Genomic DNA, 20,464 nt, shown 5'->3' on the forward strand with positions numbered 1-20,464 from the left:
AGACAGTCTCGCTGTGTATGTAGTTCAGGCTAGCCATGAACTTACTCTGTATCCCCAGCTGGATTCAAACTCACAGTGATCCTCCTGCCTCAACCTCCCCAACGCTGGGATTATAGGTGTGCGCCACCATACCCAGCAGGAATTAATTTTTAAACAGCATGGGATTGTTTTTGTTTTTTTAAACAGGGTCTTACTAAAGAATTCAGCTTCTCTATGATCTGGGGTTACAGGTGTACACCGCTGTGCCTCACCACAGTTAAGAGTCTTAGTTTCTCTTTTTCAGTTCCTTGGTTTTTCTGTCTAATTAAATTTTTTCAGTTATCAGTCAACAAACTAAGATTAAAAAGTAATCTTAAAATGTCTTGTTTGTTCTTTGGAATTGTACATTCTAGAACTAAAGAGAATGATTGTATGAGCTCAGTGTGGACCCCATGCTCTCTCTACCTTTTCCTGGAACAGATGCTGGGACCTGTGCAACAGGAGAGCTTGCTGACTTTGCTGAGGTTGAAAAGAAGATTGCAACAAAATTGAATCTGGTGCTACTCTGTAAGTGGAGTAGCAACAGAGCATAGTGGGAGAATGAATGAAAAACTCTTGTGTCGTGCTGTCTTGACCTAGTGTGAGCGTGCCAGTAGGCCAGGTTTGTCATGGTCCTCTCTTCCTTCTCTAGGGGCAGTGCTGATGGACATCTTTCTTCCCAGGGGTGTTTCATCTTCAGAGCGTGATGTCGATTTGCTGTGAAGAGAAGGGGATATTTTTTGAAGATTAAATATTGACTAAATGTGTATGGAAAAAATGCTTAGAATTTACATTTCATCTTCAGTATAGCACAACTTTAAATAACACTTTACTATTTTTTTTCTAGGAATGAACCCTTCCAGACTCCGAATAGGAGATCAAGAGTTTGATTCCTTGCCTGCTTTACTGGAATTCTACAAAATTCACTATTTGGACACTACAACATTGATAGAACCAGTTTCCAGATCCAGGCAGGGTAGTGGAGTGATTCTCAGGCAGGAGGAGGCAGAATATGTGCGAGCCCTCTTTGACTTTAATGGGAATGATGAAGAAGATCTTCCCTTTAAGAAAGGAGACATCCTGAGAATCCGGGATAAACCTGAAGAACAGTGGTGGAATGCAGAGGACAGCGAAGGCAAGAGAGGGATGATTCCAGTCCCTTACGTGGAGAAGTATAGACCTTCCTCCGCCTCAGTATCGGCTCTGATTGGAGGTAACCAGGAGGGTTCCCACCCACAGCCACTGGGTGGGCCGGAGCCTGGGCCCTATGCCCAACCCAGCGTCAACACTCCGCTCCCTAACCTCCAGAATGGGCCCATTTATGCCAGGGTTATCCAGAAGCGAGTCCCTAATGCCTACGACAAGACAGCCTTGGCTTTGGAGGTACATAATATGTAAAATGTAGAAAGAAGAGATCTGCTACAGGGTCTCCCTTTCAGACCTCTTAGAGCTTTGTAGGAATGCTGAAATCAGCACCAGCATTTTGATGTTGTAAATGTCAAACTATTAAGTACTGATTTTGGCATTTAACGTTGGTTTTCTCTTTATAGAAAACCAATTTTGCAATGAGTAAACTTAAAGCTGTATAACTGAATGTTCTGATTGATCTACTAAACATACTTCGACTACTTTAATAACACCATCTGCGTTTATAGAAATTAACCTACAATATTTTTGCTCATCTGTATTTTAATCTCTTTCTTTGCTTTCTGTTTGTCATTGTCTGAAAGAAGATGGGTTCACACAGATTTGAGTAAAAGTGGCCTCTAGCAAAGTACTGAAGTGAAAGCAAACTCTTTCACTTCAGGGGGTATGAGGTTCCTTAGTTTAATTGTGTTTGTCAGGAATGAAGGGGAGCAGCTAGAGATGGAGTGCAGTTGTGAGGTACTTAATTAGTCGCATGCACAAGATTCGAGGTTTCATCCTGTGGGAAGAAAAAATCAGGAGGAAACAGTGAAGTGTAATACAGACATGAAGAGATCCAGACCACATACCTGAAAGTGTTCATTCCAGGAAGCACCAGATTTACCTGGTCTTTGTTGTTTATATAGCTCAGTGGCACAAGCACCTGCGTGGCAAGCACAAGGTCCTGTGTTCAATTCCTGGTACCAACAAACATACACACAATAGACAAGAAGGTAGTTCTAAGAAATTAATTTTTGCCTTTTATCTCTAATTGTGAAGAGATCAAAGTGTTGGTGTTTTGTCTGACTTTTTTCTTTGGATCCAGTTACTATAGTAAAGAATAGGAATTGATCTGTGATTAAATGGGAGTGTTCGTCCACAGAATGAGCTTGAATTTTTTTATTTGTTTGTTTGTTTGTTGTCTTTTTGAGACAAGGTCTCGCTATGCAGTTCAGGCTCACCTTGAGCTCACTTTGTAGCCCAGGCTGGCCTCAAACTTGGAACAATCATCCTGCCTCAGCCTCCCGAGTGCTGGGATTACAGGCGTGTGCCACCATGCCTGGCTATGAGCTTGAATTTATTTGAATTAATTTTGAATATTACTGGGTATGAAATTTTTCTTTTAGTTTCTGATCTAGTGGATACACAGAAGGTTTAGTTGAATTTGCTAGACTGGGATTACAGGTGTGTACCACCACCACTGGCAGTTTGTGTGTTTTGAAATCATGTTGTATATTAAAAATATTTCTAGGGCCAGGGGTATAGCTCAGCACAGCACCTGCGTGGCAAGCTTGAGGTCCTGAGTTCGATTCCCGGTACCCAGAAAAATCCAAAAAAGTCTCTACACCAGATGTGGTGGTACATGCCTGTAATCCCAGCACTTGGGAGGCTGAGGCAAGAGGATCATCACAAATTCAAGGTCAGCCTGAGCTGCAGTTCAAGGGCAGCCTGAACTACCCAGCAAGACCTTATCTCAAAAAACAAAACCAAAAAAGTCTCTATTTTTATTAGAAATGAATTGTATAATAAGTTCACCTAACATGGTGCTATGGCATGATAAATGGGATGCTTGACAGTTATTACAGGCCTCATTACTGCTGGGCTGGAGTATGAAAGTAGCATCATAGGGCTAGGGATTTAGCTCAGCGGCACAGTGCCTGCCTGGCAAGCACAAGGTCATCCGTTTGATTCCCGGTACCGGAAAAAAAAAAACAACAACAAAAGTAGCATCATAGAACAAATAGCTTACCACAGTTAACCACATTAATTTTGCTTCCATTAGCATTTCCTTTCTCAACGAGATAGAGAGATAGTGATACTGGGACTTGAACCCAGAGCCTTTGCAATGAATTGCAGCACCAGGTCTTTGTCCTTTTTCTTTTTCTCTTTTCTTTATTTATTGCAGTACTGGGGATTGAACCAAACACCTTTATACTGAGCTACATGCCCTCAGTCCTTTTTATTTTTTATTTTGAGATAGGATCTCTCTTGCTAAGTTGCAGAATTGCCCAGGGTGGCTTGAATTTGCAGTCCTCCTGCCTCAGACTCCCAGAACGCTGAGGTGATAGAGATGTACCACCACGCTTTTTTGGTCGGGGGGGGGGGGAGCTGGGCTCAAACTTGCAGTCCTCTTGACTCAGCCTTCCACAGTTCCTAGGATTATAGGTGTGCACCACCATGCCAGTCAAAGAGATTCTTTAGAGCCACAGTTTCACTAGGTAGTCCAGGTGTGCCTTGAACTCTTTATGTAGCCAGTGCTGGCCCAAACTGATAATCTTCCTGCCTCGGCCTTTCAAATGCTGGGATAATAGGCATGTGCTCTCATGCCCAGCAGAGAATTATTTTTAATGATACCTGCACTGACCGAGAGTTTTAATGAACAAAAATGGTTAAGTTGATCTTCTTGCTGTGAAATAAAATCTTAAAAAAAACAAAGGTTTGAATCAAAAACTAGTTCATGATTTCAACAAGTTTTATTTTGGTTTAGAGCCACATACATTTATTGCTGGAGAAGATCTCTTGAAAATTAGAATAACAAAAAAGACCAAAAAAGGAGGCTGGGGATTTAGCTCAGTGGCACAGCACCTGCCTGGCAAGTGCAAGGTCATGAGTTCGATTCCCGGTACAGGGGAAAAAAAAAAAAAGACGAAGCCAGGCAAGGTGGTGCATGCCTGTAATCCCAGCACTAAGGAGGCTGAGGCAGGAGGATCAGGATTGTTGCAAATTTGAGAACACCCTGGCTAGAAAGTAAGTTCAAATCCATCCTGAGTTGCATAGCGAGACCTTGTCTCAAAAAGACTAAAAAAAAAAAAATTAGAATAAATACCCTAAATAATAGCTTTAAAACATGATGCTAAAACATGTTTAACATCATAGAATTGTAGTGCTAAAGAGGATCTTAGACTTCTTCCCCCCCCCACCCCACCCCCGGGTCTTTTTGAGGCAGGGTCTCACTATGCAGTTCAGTGTGGCCTTGAGCTCACTTTGTAGCTCAGGCTGGTCTCAAACTCATGCCAGTCCTCCTACCTTGGTGCTGGGATTACAGGCGTTGCGCCACCACACCCAGTTTAAACATCTTTTTTATGGACAGTACCAGGAATCAAACTCAGGACCTCATGCTTGCCAGGCAGGCACTGCACCACTGAGCTAAATCCCCAGCCGTTAAATATCCTTATTGATAAATACCTTTTATTTAATACATGGGAATAAATGATGTTAAAATAGGTTGAAGTTGGGAGTGATGGTTCTCACTGTAATCCTAGCTTCTCCTAAAACTCAGGTGGGAGGATCTCAAGTTTGAGACCCACCTGGACAATTTAGCAAAACCCTATCTTAAAAACAAACAAACTGAATGATTCAAACTAATTGCTTGTAGAAATATGAGGTTCACCTAGCTCTGCATCCTTACCTTTCTACCAAGTCCAGGTTAAATTTGTGGTTCTTTCCTTTTATAATAGTCTTCTGAGCCAGGCGTGATGGTATAGCCCTATAATTAATTCCAGCACTTGAGAGGCTGAGGCAAGAGGATTGCTGTTGAGTTTGAGGCCAGCCTGGGCTGCATAGCGACACCCTGCCTTAAAAAGACAAAAAAATACTTCTGCCCTTCTTTTTTTTTTTTTTTTTTTTTTTTTTTTTTTTTTTTTTTTTTTGTCTTTTTGAGACAGGGTCTCGCTATGCAGCTCAGGCTGATCTTGAGCTCACTGTGTAGTCTAGGCTGGTCTCGAATTCCCAACGATCTTCCTGCCTCAGCCTCCCAAGTGCTGGGATTACAGGCATGTGCCAGCATGCCCAGCCTCTTCTGCCTTTCTTGATGCAAGTTATAGTGGGGTTTCATTGACAGTGTATCCTCATTTGTGCTGTCTGAGAAGGTAGGCACAATTTTCTTCTTAGGTCTGGTTTTTCATCACAACAGATACCTTCTTCTGATTGCTGTGAGCCTCGGAAATGAGATTCTAGCTTTTGGCCTTAGCATTCTGGAAAAACCAAAAAACGTTCATACCCAGGTGTGGTGGCACATGCTTATAGTCCCAGCATTCTGGGAGGTTGAGGCAGGAGAATCACAAGTTCCAGCCCAGCCTGGGCAACTTACCAAATTCTGTCTCAAAATGAAATGTAAAAAAGGGCGAGTGATATAACTTAGTGCAAAGGCCCTGCCTGAGTTCATTCCCCAGTAGTGCAGATGCAGATACACACACACACACTGACATAAATCAGTATGTGTATGTATGTCTCATATGATATCTTATTTGACCCACTATAAATCCAGATCTGTAAACTACTTAGGTACTTTTTACATTTTAGTGTTTTCAGTTTGGGTTGGTTGGTTTGTTTTGAGATAGGATCTTACTGTGCAATTCATGTTGGCCTTCAACTCACTAGCTAGCCCACGCTGGCTTCAGGTGGTCCTCCTGCCTCAGCCTCCCAGAAGAATGCTGGAATGCACTGCCATCCCGAGTTTGTGCACCTCTTCCCCTCTCCCATGTTTGGGATTAAACCAGGGCCTTAGACATGCTAGGCAAGCCCTCTCCCACTAAGAAACACCTCTAGGCCAGGGTTAACTTGGATAGATTTGAATCATTTAATTTGAGACAAAGAAGGCAACTTTATTTAAAAAGCCAGCTCAGGGAGAAAGAAGAGGAACCAAATCTTTTTTTTTTTTTTTTGGTCTCTTTTGGGGTCTCACTGCAGTTCAGGCTGACCTTGAACTCACTTTGTAGCCCAGGCTGACCTCAAACTCGCAACAATCCTCCTGCCTCAGCCTCCCGAGTGCTGGGATTACAGGCTTGCACCACCACGCCCAGCTTATCATTTAACTTTAGAATTTGTCAGTACCTGGAAATAATATATTTGACCCATGGTCTGACTTTAATCAAACCAGTTGCTTGTCTTCCCTCTTTTTTCCTTCTTTCTTTTTGTTTCTTTCCTGTCTCTTTGTCTCTCTCTCTCCTCCGCCCTCTCTCTCTCATTCTTGGGGTTTTTGTTTTTGAGACAAGGTCTCGCTGTGTAGTTTAGGCTGGCCTTGAACTGGAATCAGCTCCTGCCTTAGCATCTGGAATTCTAGGATTGCAGAAGTGTACCACCACACGTAGCGTACCCAGAATTGCTGTTTGTTTTTGTTGTAGTGGTATTAGGAATTGAACACAGGATCTTAGCAATGAGCTAACCCATATATTTTATTTTGAGACAAGGTCTTACTAAAATGCTAAATTACCCAGGCTGGGCTTGAATTTGCCATCCTCTTGACTCAGCCTCCCAGATTGCTGGCATTGTAGGTATGTGCCACCATGTGCAGCTTAGCACAGCTCTTATTAACTCTGTTAAATTTTGGGGGTCTCTGTAAAATGTTCTTTGTTTGTTTTCCGGTACTGGAAATCGAACTCAGGACCTTGCACTTGCCAAGCAGGCACTGTGCTGCTGAGCTAAATCCCCAGCTCCTAAAATGTTCTTTGAAGAAAGAGTTTCTGCGCTTTAAAAAAAGTAAGTTTTAGGTCGAGGATATAGCTCAGCAGCACAAGCTCCTGCCTGGCAAGCATAAGGTCCTGAGTTTGATTCTTGGTACCAAAAAAATACTATCAGGTATGGTGGTCCATGTGTATAATCTCAGGACTCAGGAGGCTGAGGCAGAAAGATCACTGCAAGTTCAGAGCAAGCATGGACTACATAGTGAGACTTGGGTCTCACAAAATAAGATCACCTTACTTCATCTTAAATATAGATGTTTCCTGAAAGGCATATTTTCTGTGATTAGAGTCATCAGTAGAATATAAATTATGAGATATTTTTTCTTTCTCCACCCACTAGATTTCTCTAGCAGGAATAAAAGCTATGGAAAGATTACCTCTAGGTAATAAAGATACTAGGGTTATTCCTTTCCCCACTATAGTTCTGTGGGCTAATCAGTGAGCCATACTATGTAGGAAAACAGCTATAGATGAAACGCACACCTAGGGGCTGGGGATTTAGCTCAGTGGCACAGCACCTGCCTGGCAAGCGCAAGGTCCTGAGTTCAGTTCCTGGTATTGGAAAGCACCTCCCCCGCCGCCCACAAAAAAAAAAGAAAAAGGGCTGAGGATTTAGCTCAGTGGCACAGGGCCTGCTTGGCAAGCACAAGGTCGTGAGTTCAATTCCCAGTACGAGAAAAACAAACAAACAAAGAACATTTAAAAAAAAAAAAAAGAAAAAGAAACGCACACCTAGTCAGGTGTAGTGGTGCACACTTGTTTTTTTTTTTGACCGGGAATCGGAACTCATAAACTTACGCTTGCCAGGAAGGTACTTGTGCCACTGAGCTATATCCCCGGCCCAGTGGTGCACACTTGTAATCTGAACGCTTGGGAGATTGAGGCAGGAAGATTGTTAGGAGTTCGAGGCCACCCTGGACAACATAGTGAGATCCTATCAAAAAAAACCAAGATATCATCTGCTGCTAACAAAGACAGACATTAAAATAATTCACATAATCAAGTGTGGTAGGCCACATTGATAATCCCAGCACTGAGGGAGGCTGAGGTAGGAGAATCACATGTTCAAGTGGTCCCTGGGCAACTCAGTGAGACCTTGTTTCAAAAGAAAGATGGATTGGATGGATGGATGGGTGGGTGAATGTTTGTGTTTTGGTTTGTTTGTTTTGTTTTTTGAGACAGGGTCTCACTATGCAGTTCAGGATGGGCTTGAACCTGTTTCCTGCCCCAGTCTTCCAGAGTGCTGAGGTTACAGGCACAACATACACTGCTGTATCAAGTTCATACTAAGTGTTTTGAAGGAAAAATTAACAGTAGAACAGTACAGAGGTACTTTCCAGTTTTTGACCTTAGATTCCAACTTTTTGTTTCATGGCATCTTGGAAGCTAGTATCATAATAAATCTTATTCTGCAAATGTGGCTATTAAAGTTTATTTTATGCCTCTTTAGGTTGGCTAGAACAATCCTTTTTTTTTTTAATACACTAATTATATAACATCCATTCTGTGATTCAGAAATCTGGCATTTTGCCTTCAATAGAGAAGAGTTGAGGGGCTGGGGATTTAGTTCAGCGGCAAAGCGCCTACCTGGCAAGTGCAAGGTCGTGAGTTCGGTTCCTGATACCTGAGAAAAAACCAAAACCAAAACCAAAAAAAAAAAATAGGGAAGAGTTGAGACTATATGAATATTCTAAGGCTTAGATCTTTTCTTTGTGGTACACATAGGGAAAGTGTAAAGTACTTTAGGACCTTAGTGATGCTTCAGTGACTACATGTACCTGTGTGTGGAACTCTGTGAAACCTTAGCTGTTTCAGCCTTTTGACCTGTGTATGGAATGTTGAAATGAGGCCCTTCTGCCATGTACCTTTTTTTCTTTTTTTTTTTTTAGAGATAAGCTCTTGCTATGTAGTTCAGGCTGGCCTTCAGCTCACTTTGTAGCCCAGGCAGGTCTCGAATTCGCAACAATCCTCCTGTCTCAGCCTCCTGAGTGCTGGGATTAGAGGCATACCGCCACTATGCCTGGCTGCCATATACATTTGATAAGGGGGAAAAATGAGACTGGAAGTTACGGGGATATGAGTGGCAAGCCTTTGATGTATGCAGTTTGTCTTTTTCTGGAACAATAGCACTTAATTTTCTGTACTAGCCAGGCATAGTGACACATGCCTGTAATCCCAGCACTTGAGAGGCTGAAGCAGGAGGATTGCCCCAAGTTGGAGGTCAGCCTGAGGTACATAGGGAGACCCTGTCTTTTAAAAAAAAATCTGCTGGAGATATAGCTCAGCAGCACAAGAGCCTGCCTGGTAAGCGCAAGGTCCTGAGTTCGATTGCCGGTACCAAAAAAAAAATCTATATTGTTCATTGAGATAAGTATCTACTTCCCCAAGCATTTGCTTTGGATATCACCTTCAGAATTGCATTAGGAAGGGACTCTGGAAGTAATAGAACTGGCTCTCAGACTCTCAGGCATTAAAGACAGGCCTTTTGTTATCTTTACAAAGATTTGCTGTTGTTGAGATAGGGACTTACTGCAGGCCTGCCTTAACATCTGTTTGAATATCTCTATTTTGGGGGAACTCATTGTCAGCCATAACAATGTAGGAAATAGACTGGAAATTTTCTTGGTTCACTGCACCCTTAGTGTCTCAGGGTGAGGCAGGAAGATCATGAGCTTAAGGCCAGCCTGATCTCTATAGCTAGACCCTATCTCAAACAAAACAAAAAACCAAAATGACTGTCATATCTGAAGATCTAATTTAATACATTTTTGTCTTTTTCAGACAGGGTCTCACTATATGCAGGTCAAGCTAGTCTTTTTTTTTTTTTCATTTTTGGGTACTGGGTATCGAACTCAGGACCTTGTGCTTGCCAGGCAGGTGCTTATACCTGGTGTGCTGTATCCCCAGCCCCTTAAGCTAGTCTCAAGCTAGTCTTGAACTCATTTTGTAGCCAAGTGTTGGTATTACAGGCATGCACCATGCCCAGCTCTTAATACTTTTTTGTGTATGTGTCTTTTTGAGACGGTCTCACTATGCAGTTCAGGCTCACCTTGAGCTCGCTTTGTAGCCCAGGCTGGCCTCAAACGATCCTCCTGCCTTAGCCTCCCAAGTGCTGGGATTACAGATGTGTACCACTATGCTAGCTCTTATTACTTATCTCTTTATTCCCTTTTTCTCAGTGACCCACTGTCCTGCTTTTCTCAGTGACCCACTCAGCCCACCTGTGTGGTTTTCAGATAGTTTCCTAGGCTGTGATGGCCAACACCTCTAATCCCAGTGTGAGCTGTTGAGGCAGGAGGATCACCATGAAGCCAGCTTGAACTACATAGTAAGATCCTGTCTCAAAAAAAGAAAAAAGAAAGAAAAAAATGACACACTGCCCAGCAGGAGAGCTCTTCCTTCCATGAGAGTGATCAGGCTGGTTGTAGAAGAGCCTCTGGGCCTGGACGTGAGTTAGCTTTGGATAGTAGTTGCCCTAGAGACATTCTTAGGGAACTTCTAGGGTCTGAATATAGTTTGAAAGTTCTTGGTTTGATATAAAGAGTTTAAATGGAGCTTGGTAAAATGCTAAGCGCCTGTAATTCCACTACTCTGGGAGGCTGAGACAGGAGGATTGCAAATTCAAGCCCAGCCTGGGAAATTTAGCAACTTACTGAGACCCTGTCTCAAAGAAAAAGTGGACTAGGAATATAGTTCAGTGTGAAAGTCTGGGTTCAATCCATGGTACCACCAAAACTAGAGAGAGACGAATGGGCTTTGCAGCCAGATAGTTCTGGGCTCAAATAACTGGCTACTGGCTACATGAACTCAGTTGTCATGTAATTGCTCTGAACTGCCATTTTCTTCTCTATAAAATAAAAAAAGAGTTCCTGTCTTGCAGGGTTATTATGAAGATTGGAGCATAATTTGAGCCAGGCATGGTGGTGTACTTCTAATCCCAGGCGCTCTAGAGGGTAAGGCAGGAAGGACATAAGTTCAAGGCCAGCCTAGGAATTTAGCAAAACCCTCACTCAAAAATGTCTGGGGATGTAGCTTAGTAGCAGAACACCCCTGGGTTTATTCCATGGTACCAAAAAAGAAAAAATAAGCGCCAGGCATAGTGGGGCATTCCTGTAATTCCAGCACTTGGGAGGCTGAGGCAGGAGGATTGTTGTGAATTTGAAGCCAGCCTAGGCTACATAAGTAAGTTTAAGGCCAACCTGAACTGCATAGTGAGGCCCTGTCTCAAAAAGACAAAAGAAATAAAAAGAAAAAATAATAATTGAAGCTTAGTGTGGTGGCTCACATCAGCAATCCCAGCATTTGAGAGGCTGAGGCAAGAGTGTCATGAGTTCAAGGCCAGCCTGGGCAAAGTAGCAAGACCCTGTCTCCAAAAAAAAGAAAGAAAGAAAGAAAAATAATAATAATAATATTCTAGGGCCGGGGATATAGCTCAGTGGCACAAGCGCCTGCCTGGCAAGCACAAGGTCCTGAGTTCGATTCCTGGTACCAAAAAAAAAAAAGAAAAGAATATATAAAATATTGTCCAGTAAATAGTGATTTCATGAAACCAAAGGAACAATGATACTTACAAGCCACTTGGGTGCTCAGATCTGAAATGCTAATGATTGAAGAGTAGTCATGAGGCTCTTCAGTCCAGTGACATCTGGGGTCTATCTCACTGTTTTTCAGTATTTTGCCACAGGGTGAATCCATTATCAGACATTCTCTTAAATTTCTTTTTTTTGAGACAGGGTCATTTTATGTAGTCCATGCTACTTTTGAACTTACTAGGTAGCCTGGGTTGGCCTTGAACTTGCAGTGATCCTCCTGCCTCAGCCTTCCAAGTGTTGGGTTTACAAGTTGAGTTTCGTGTGGTGGCTATAAAGGCTGTAGAGGTATCCTATATTAAAATTTGATCTTTGCTGGGCATGGTTGTACATGTCTGTAATACCAGCTCTTGGGAGGTAAGGTTTTGGTCCCTCATTGGGTATTTTTAAACGTTCATTATTGAAGGCTAAGCTGGGCATAGGTCTCTTGGTAGGTGTGGGAGAAGGTAGGGGCTTGCAGGGAGTTGAACAGATTTAGAGTTTTGATCTGTACCTGCCCAATGGAAAAGGCTTGCCTTGGTTAGAAAGTAAAGGAACACTTTTAGTTCATTTTCTGAGGCCAAATGAAGTGTGCTTACCATGATTTCTTGCTGCAGTGCAAATAGTAGCAGGCCAAGATGTTTGTGCAAGAGTGAGCTGGGGGATTGTACCCTTGTTACATGCCAGTGAGGGGGCAAGGTGTCTTCCCCTTGGCTGGGCCCTGTGGGCCAGGCAGGAAGCTGAACGTAGTGGGGACAAAGAGGAGTACTACTTCAGTTAGATTGGCATTACAGACATTGAAGTATAGTTTGTAGGATCCTTTCTACTCTCTGTACTGCTAAAAACACTTCTGCCTTCTGCCTATATTAACCACAAATAATCAGTCTGGTGGCTGGGGTGGGGAGGTAGTGAATAGTCATTTCTGTAACATCAGCTGTAGAGCAATCACATGGGCAGGGTATGCCAGAGAATGGAGTTTTTCACCTTATATTCTTAACTGGAAATAAAGTGCTCTCCTTATTCTCCTCCTGCAGGTCGGTGAGCTGGTAAAGGTTACGAAGATTAATGTGAGTGGTCAGTGGGAAGGGGAGTGTAATGGCAAACGAGGTCACTTCCCTTTCACACATGTCCGTCTGCTGGATCAACAGAACCCTGATGAGGACTTCAGCTGAGTATAGCTCAACAGTTTTGCTGACAGATGGGAACAATCTTTTTTTTTCTATTGCCATCTATACAATTTTTTACAGGTGTCAAAAGCAGTCTAGTTAAATATAAGCACTCTGTTGTTACCTGTGACCCTTTTTAGTGAACTACTCCACTCTAATTTCATGTATTCAGGGTACGAAACTGGAGGGCTTATGTGGCTAACTTCTGAGTCAGCCGTTTTAGGTGGTGGAGACCATGCTTGTATCAGAAGGGATAGGTGACTTGCCTCCTTTCTCTGGCAATGCAAATCAACCTGTGGAAAACCGATGGGCAGGAGAGGACTGTTGCACTGCTTACCCTGATTTACCCAGTGGTTTTGTTTTCATTCTGAAACCGTACTATCAAATGGCAATAGACTGTTCCCTTCCACCCCCATGAAGTAATCATGCACCATGTGAATAGTGCCCAGCGGGATTGCTTTTTCATTTATGGAACATGACCATTGTATGACTCATTCTGACATTTCAAATCCTGAGAATTCTGAGAACACTACTAGAGGCATTTGTCTTCCTTCCAGTCAATGCTTCATATTCTTTCTTGGGATTCTTTGAACCTTTGTCATTCTTTTCCCTCAGACCTACAAGTAGGCTGATCTTTAGATAGTATATATTTTCATTCCAGATGATAAACAGGATGTGCCGAGCACTTTATTCAGTGCATAGCTTTAAGCCAGTATTGGATTCACTACGTGGACAGCCAAACTCCCAGCTCTCTGCCTTCCCCCAAGGGGTCAGTAGTGGGTTCACTCTGCTACAGCAGCTGATGAGACACGTGGCTGATGGGATCCTGCAGGGCCATTTCTCCTGAGTGCCATTATCCTAGTAGGAGACTCAGAATTCTCAGATTCTGCTTGGAGTGGGAGGACCAATGACTTGTAATATTCCATGGAAGATTTTGGGGTCAAATTCTGCCCTCTGCGTTATGTGCAACTTGTATAAAAAGCAAGTTAGAATTACATGAGTTCGGGGGTAGGGTTAGTGCTTTGAAAAATGTTTGAACCAATCATGAATTGCTTAGGTAGTATTCATTTTACATGGCCAGAATAGTTCTTGAAGTACATTATAAACTGCCTTCATTTTTGACTCATTTTCTTTATATTCAGGTTTAGTTTATAAACCTTTTTAAGTGAAAAGTGATTTATTTGGGGTCAGGTGCTCCAAAGAATAGATCTATGAGACCAAAAATGATCTTGGCTATTTAGGCTGTGGCTTGAAATGTACAGAGGTTAGTTCCCAGTTGATAAAAGGCACTTACTGGTCTCTGATGTGGTATGATAAATAGAAACAATTTATACTTTGCTTTGGACCTCATTTTTTAAAAATAACGTAACTTTTTAGTTGCCCTACATAGGTTATATACATTTGCATTCTCTGAACATACACCAGATCATGGTATTGCAGTGACTAGCACATTGCCTGGCACACAGTCAGTGTGCAGATGTGTGTGAGAGAATGGGGGAGTGCAGAAGCTTGTTACTTGGCCCAGGGAACCAGCTGGCACAGGATTACATGCATCATCACAGGTGACTAATGAGCTGACGCTAATTTATTTTTACCTCACACTAAGGTAATGCTTGATAAAACATTAATGTTCAACTTTTAAAATGCTAGCACAGTGCAATGCACATAGTGGGTGCTGAATAATGTTGAATGAACAGATTTGCAATATTCAACGTAATTCCATCTGACTACTTTGTTAAATTTTCATTTAGCATAAATACTGTAAAATCCAAATACACATTAAATCCTGTTTTCCTGAAAGTATGGCTAAATCCTGTTTTCCTGAAAGTATGGCATCTAAAATATTTGTAGAAGCCCCTTGTTCAGCTGGTTTGAATGTTTGTATTTTCTTTTGCCTTTGACTTCATTGGCTTGTAATGTCTGTTTTATAAGTAATATTAGTGGAACATGCAGCTCTACCCAAATCATAAGAATTTCTCAGTTCTGCTTGGATTGTCTAGAGGCATCATATGAAATGTTGGGCTGGATTTGGCTGGTGTGGCAGATATTGGACCTCAAGAAATCAAAGGACTTCTTATAAACATCTTCCAGAAATGCAAATGATACAGTACTATTCAAGTGCATATGTACATTGTCACAGAGCAAAGTGAACGGAAATTGGCTGCTATATTTTATATAATCATTTCAGCAAAAGCCCATTTTTTTGGATACTAATATTTGACATGTTAATTCTTATTAATTTGTTGGGATTGTTTATTGTTAATAATGCAAATAGATAATTTTTAATTATCCACAAGTAACGTTTCACTATTAATGGTTTGAAATGGGTGATAAGCAAACCAGTTTGAAATAAAATATGAACATGTGCCATTGTATTATAACACTATACACTTTCTTGACAGTTAAATTTTAAAAGATGTTTTTTGTAGCATGTATTGTATATGTTTATAGTATATGTAGTAAATAAAAATATGGCCAAATGTTTGGCTTGGTGATCATTTGGAGAAAGTAATCATTTTTTCCTTTGCGCTTTTTTTTTTTTTTTTTGTCTTTTTGAGACAGGGTCTCGCTGTGCAGTTCAGGCTGACCTTGAGCTCACTTTGTAGCCCCGCCTGGTCTTGCACTCAATGATCCTCCTGCCTCAACCTCCCGAGCACTGGGATTGCAGGCATGCGCCACCACGCCCGGCTGAAAGTAATCTTTGAATATTTGTCGCAAAAGAACTGTATCTTTTTCGTAGGGGATAGGATATATGTACCCTCACTACCCCTTGAAGAATCATATGAGATAAACAATTATATGCTGTGGATGATTATTAATGTGTGATAAAGTCACGCTTGGCGGCACTTGCTTGTAATCCCAGCACTCAAGAGTTTGAGGCAGGAGGATCACTGTGAGTTTGAGGCCAGCCTGGGCTACAAAGCAAGTTCAAAGCCCATCTGAACTACATAGCGAGACCCTGTCTCAAAGGAAAACAAAAAAAGACTGTCTCATAAAACTAAAAATTAGGAAAAAGAGGGATTAATCACTGGTAATAATTTTAAAGGGTCTCCAGAAATTATGAAATAATGATTTGAGACAAGCATAAAGAAGATCATTCTGTATACAAAAATCTGGAAACTGAAATTTCCTGGAAAGACATCGAACTTGTCCAGAAATGGATATATATGGGCATAAAAATGTAAGGATTTGGTAGGAGATTTGTAGAGAAAAAGACTTGGATGTTAGACAATAGGTCTTCAAAATCTTGGTGTAACTAGCCGGTTAATTTCTCCTTTGTTATGTAAGTAGCACATGCTCAGGGTAGGTAATACTGGAAATAACAACCAAAAAAGTAACATTGTACTCTTGCCATCTTTAAGACATGTACAGAGACGTGGATGTGTGTGTGTATACAAGAGGTTCATAGTTTGTGGTCTCACTGTGCCTGTTCTTTTTTTGTTTTTGTTTTGAAGCGGGGTCTTGCTATGTAGTACATGCCAAACTTGAACTCACTATGTAGCCCTGGCTGGTGTTGAACTCAGTGTTCTTCCTGCCTCAGCCTCTTGGGTACTAGAATTACAGGTGTACAACACCAGACCCTGCTCTTTGCCTGTTATTTATACAGTATTCTGCCTTACATTCAAAAATACAACATCCAAAAGAAAAATATAACATCTGGTTACTACTCTAGAAATTGTGGTATGTCCACCCAAAATTGAACAAGGAAAATTACTCCAAAGTGATCTAAGTTTGACATACATCAATTTAACAAGAGGGGATTTGTTTCAGGTTTTTTCAATAAACTGCCAAAACCTTTTGAATGTTGGGCTCTTTCACAGTCTGGGCTACTCATAATGATTCATGTTTTTGACCCTGATCTAGAGGTGAAATTTAACCCCTAGAGAAGTGAAGAGAAAAAAAAAAGTGAGAGGAGGTCTCCTTAAGAATGTGAAAATAGTTCCAAAATTTTGGTGGCGGGGGCTAAGAATTTGGAGCTATTTTGCCACTCATGTTCTGAAGAAATTGAGAAGGTAGAGAGACAATTACATCAAGAAGTAAAGTTTAAATCCAGGTATAGTGACACATGCCTATAATGCCAGCATTCAGGAAACAGGCAGGAGGACTTTTGTGCGTTTGAGCCCAGGACTGCATAGTAGGCCCTGTTTTCAAACAAAACCTGGTGATGTAGCTCAGTAGTAAGTAACTTGCCTAGCATGCACTAGGCCCTGAGTTTAATCCCCAGCATCACAAAAAAGGATACAAGTGAGGTTCAAAAATAGTTGCTGGGCATGGTGGCACATTCCTGTAATCCCAGCACTTGGGAGGCTGAGGCAGGAGGATGAGTACAAGTTTGAGGCCAGTCTGAAGTGCATAGCAAAGCCCTGTCTCAAAAATACTAAAAATAAAAAATTGTGCTGGTGAAACCAGGGGAGAAGGAGAACAAGCAGAATATGCACCCAGATGACTTTTGTTCAAGGGAATCCTTTTAGCATTTCTGTGGGTGGTGTGATTTGCATAGATTTTAGACCTGTGTTGAATCCTAGCAAAATGGGACCCTCAAGTGTTCACTAAATAGTGAAAGAAACACTGTCTCAGATCAGCTTTCCTCTCCTTGAGTTAATTTTGCATTTCAGCTTTCTGGGAATGGGAAGGGAAACGTGGAGACTTGTTCAGTTTCCCCCTATTCCCTGCAGGGAAATTTTTAGGAGTTTTAAGCCTTCATTTCAAGTGCCTGAGCTGAGTGTGGTGATGCACGCCTGTAATCCCAGCACTCGAACTCGGGAGGCTGAGGCAGGAGGGTCATTGTGAGTTCGAGGCCAGCCTGAACTGTATAGTGAGACCCTATATCAAAAAGACAAAAAAAAAAAAAAAAAAAAAATTCAAGTGCCTGGGGCACGTGACTATGAGGGTTCTAAGTGGGACAGGGAGGGAGCTGAAAAAGTGGGAGTCCTGAGGTGAAGTTGAAGGTGGGCTCCTCCTTTCGCCTTTATGCTAGGGAAGTGCTAAGGAGGAAGATGAGTCTGGCCTCTAGAAGGGTACAGTAAGCTGTTCGTTGGATACCTCTGTCCCAGGCTCCAGGTTTGTGTACTCCAGGGGTTGCTTGGCCATTCGTGCGGGATCCCATACTGGCCCAGTACTGCTGGGCCCTCTTCCACCTCCAACCTGACCCTGGATTCCCAGTACCCCTGGGAGCTGGGGTTCCAGCAGAGCTTTGGCTTCCTTGCCTAGTGTTGCTGCTGTGTCCAAAGGTAGGTGGAATTACAGGTCTGCACCACCACGCCTGGCTCAAATTATAGCCTTCTAAGTGTGGTAGCTCATATGGAGTAGACTGCCATTGTGCATTGTTCATTCTGGGAAAGAAAGAACCCATTTTAGGGTGTTACATCCTGGAGGGAAGAAAGATGTTTGTAACCCCCGCTAGGCCCACTAGTGGCTTTGAAAAGGTGTTTTGGCCAGGCTCAGGGCAGCACAAGTGCAGGTGGGAGTGCAGTTTAGACCTCAGACCCCCTTGCCACCTCAGCTGAATGCAAAATTATACATAGTGCTCAGCAACTACTAGCCTTGATTATTGCACTTAATATTCCTTGGCTGCTGGGCGTGGTGACCTGTAATCCTAGCACTCGAGAGGCTGAGGCAAAAAGATCACCATGAGTTCCAGGCCATCCTGGACTACATAGCGAGACCCTATCTCAAAAAAAAAAGTTAATGTCGTTTGGCTAACTTCTTACAAACTTTGTTCTCCCTCGTGTCCAACTCATCATAGGTCCTGGTGGCTCTAATTGAAATCCTCTGTCACCCACTTTCATGCCTCTTGGGACGTCATCTAAGCCATCTTCCCATTGCAGTGTCCTTCCTAGTCGTCTTACCCCAGTTCATTTCAGAGCACCAGCATGACTTCCCACAAGGCCACCTGGACCGCTGCACTCCTGCCCTGTCTCCACCTGAGGATAGTGGTGTACACCTGTAATCCCAGTTACTTCGAGGCTGAGGTACGAGGATTGCAAGACCCTGTCTAAAAAAAGAAGAAAAATTGAGCCAGACGTGGTGGACACTCATCGGCCCAGCATTTGGGAGGCTGAGGCAGGAAGATCACCATGAGCCTGGACTACGTAGAGTTCAAGGCCAGCCTGAGCTACAGTGAGATCCTGTCTAAAAATAAATAAATAACAGCTGGGTGTGGTGGTGCACTCCTGTAATCCCAGCACTTGGGAGACTGAGGCAGGAGGATCATTGTGAGTTCAAGGCCAGCCTGAACTGCATAGTGAGACCCTCTCTCAAAAAGACAATCAATCAATCAATAAATAAATAAAAATTGCGGTTATATCTTAGTGGTGGAGTTTTTCCTCTGGATGCGTGAGGCCTTGTATTTAAGTCCCGACACTGCAAAAAGAAAAACTCCATTCCCTAGAATGTCTGACATAGCTGGGCTGACATTTTCTTCAGCCAGTGAGTTGGCAAACTTGGGCCTTTTAGAAGGGCAAGCCCTTTCCCATTCCAAGAACCCTTCCCTCTCCCCGGCAACTCTTACTCTTATTTCAAGGGAGTCATTTTCTGCTGGTGATCCTAGCACATGCCTATAGTCCCACCATTCAAGAGGCTGAAGCAGTAGGATCTCAAGGCTAGCCTGAGCTACATAATGAGACCCTATCCCTTCAAGGCTAGCCTGGGCTACATAATGAGACCCTGTCTCAAAAACCAAAAAGAAAAAAAGTATTTCCTTAGAGTTGCCATTCCTAAACCCCGGAATCCCATTTATAACTCGCATCATTTACATTCATGATGTTCCTCTCAGATTGTAGTTATGTATTTCTGTGATTATTTAAGTCCAGCTCCTCTATTCAACTGTAGCTCAATTCCAGCAGGGCAAGAGCAGCATCCAGTTTCCTTCATTACATCCCCAGAGTCCACCCCAGACCCTGGCTCACAGTAGGCAGGACGAACTGTTGAGAGGGGCACAGTGGCCTGTGCCTGTAATCCCTGCACTCTGCAGGGCTGAGGCAGGAGGATCACAAGTTCCAGCCCAGCCTGGGCAGTTTAGTGACTTAGCAAGACCTGGTCTCAAAAATTAAGAAAAAACAGCCTGGCATGGTGGCATACACCTGTAAAGCCAGCACTTGGGAGGCTGAGGCTGGAGGATCACCATGAGTTCGAGGCTAGCCTGGGGCAACATAGTTCAAGTTCAGCCTGAACTACATAGTGAGACCCTGTCTCAAAAAAAGAAAAAAAAAAAAAAAAGAAAGAAAGAAAAACACTCAAATTATCTCTTATCCTGTTAGCATTTAGAACTTTTAGTATTTTTTGTATCATATATCCCAAAGGCAGCAACTGGAGAGAGCAATTAACAAGGGCAAAGTCCTTGGAATTGTGTCTTTGCATAATGTTTAATGGCATGACCCCATCCTAACGTCAGTGACTTGGAAGTAAAACTCATCTGAATTGAGGGGCCGAATACTTTTAGGAACCAAATGACTCAGAGAAAAAAAGAAGTCCCTATCCCCAAAAAACGTGTAACAAGAGGAAATTCACTTAAATTCTTTGCCCATACATTTTCTTCCACAAGAATCAAAATGCTTCCACGTTTTTTTGAATAAATAATTGCCCCAGTTTTTCATTTCCCTTGTTGAGCATGCCTGTGGGATTAGATTAATATCTAAACCAGCTAGTTGTTTCTTGTTCCTTAACAAGTTCTGCCATAGGATGAAGAGCAGTCTTTTTGTTGTCATGGTGACCGACATTTACTTAAGCAAGAACTGAGGGAAAACATTTGTTGTTTGGGATGACTTGTGGTAAATTTCATCCTAGTGGAAAGACAAAACACCAACTTGGTGGGCTAGAAGCTAGAATTTGAAACAGGCCTTTTCCC

The 20,464-nt window shown here is 42.4% G+C and overlaps 1 protein-coding gene across 3 annotated transcripts in view; it reads left to right on the plus strand.

The window, feature by feature from the left end:
• The window catches only part of Crk (v-crk avian sarcoma virus CT10 oncogene homolog), a 42,769-nt gene that overhangs the window by 14,143 nt on the left and 8,162 nt on the right, over positions 1-20,464 (plus strand). Inside the window, exons 2-3 of one of the 3 annotated variants that reach the window (XM_005402628.2) lie at positions 866-1,401; positions 12,487-15,122. In XM_005402628.2, the coding sequence (XP_005402685.1) occupies positions 866-1,401; positions 12,487-12,624 (674 nt within the window). In that variant the 3' untranslated portion in view covers positions 12,625-15,122. Of the gene's footprint in view, positions 1-865; positions 1,402-12,486; positions 15,123-20,464 lie in introns of those variants that run through there. The other 2 variants (XM_005402630.2, XM_005402629.2) reach the window with 2 other exon arrangements.

Source organism: Chinchilla lanigera, unplaced genomic scaffold (assembly GCF_000276665.1).
Source record: "Chinchilla lanigera isolate Chin_1 unplaced genomic scaffold, ChiLan1.0 scaffold00080, whole genome shotgun sequence".
Classification (NCBI taxonomy): domain Eukaryota; kingdom Metazoa; phylum Chordata; class Mammalia; order Rodentia; family Chinchillidae; genus Chinchilla; species Chinchilla lanigera.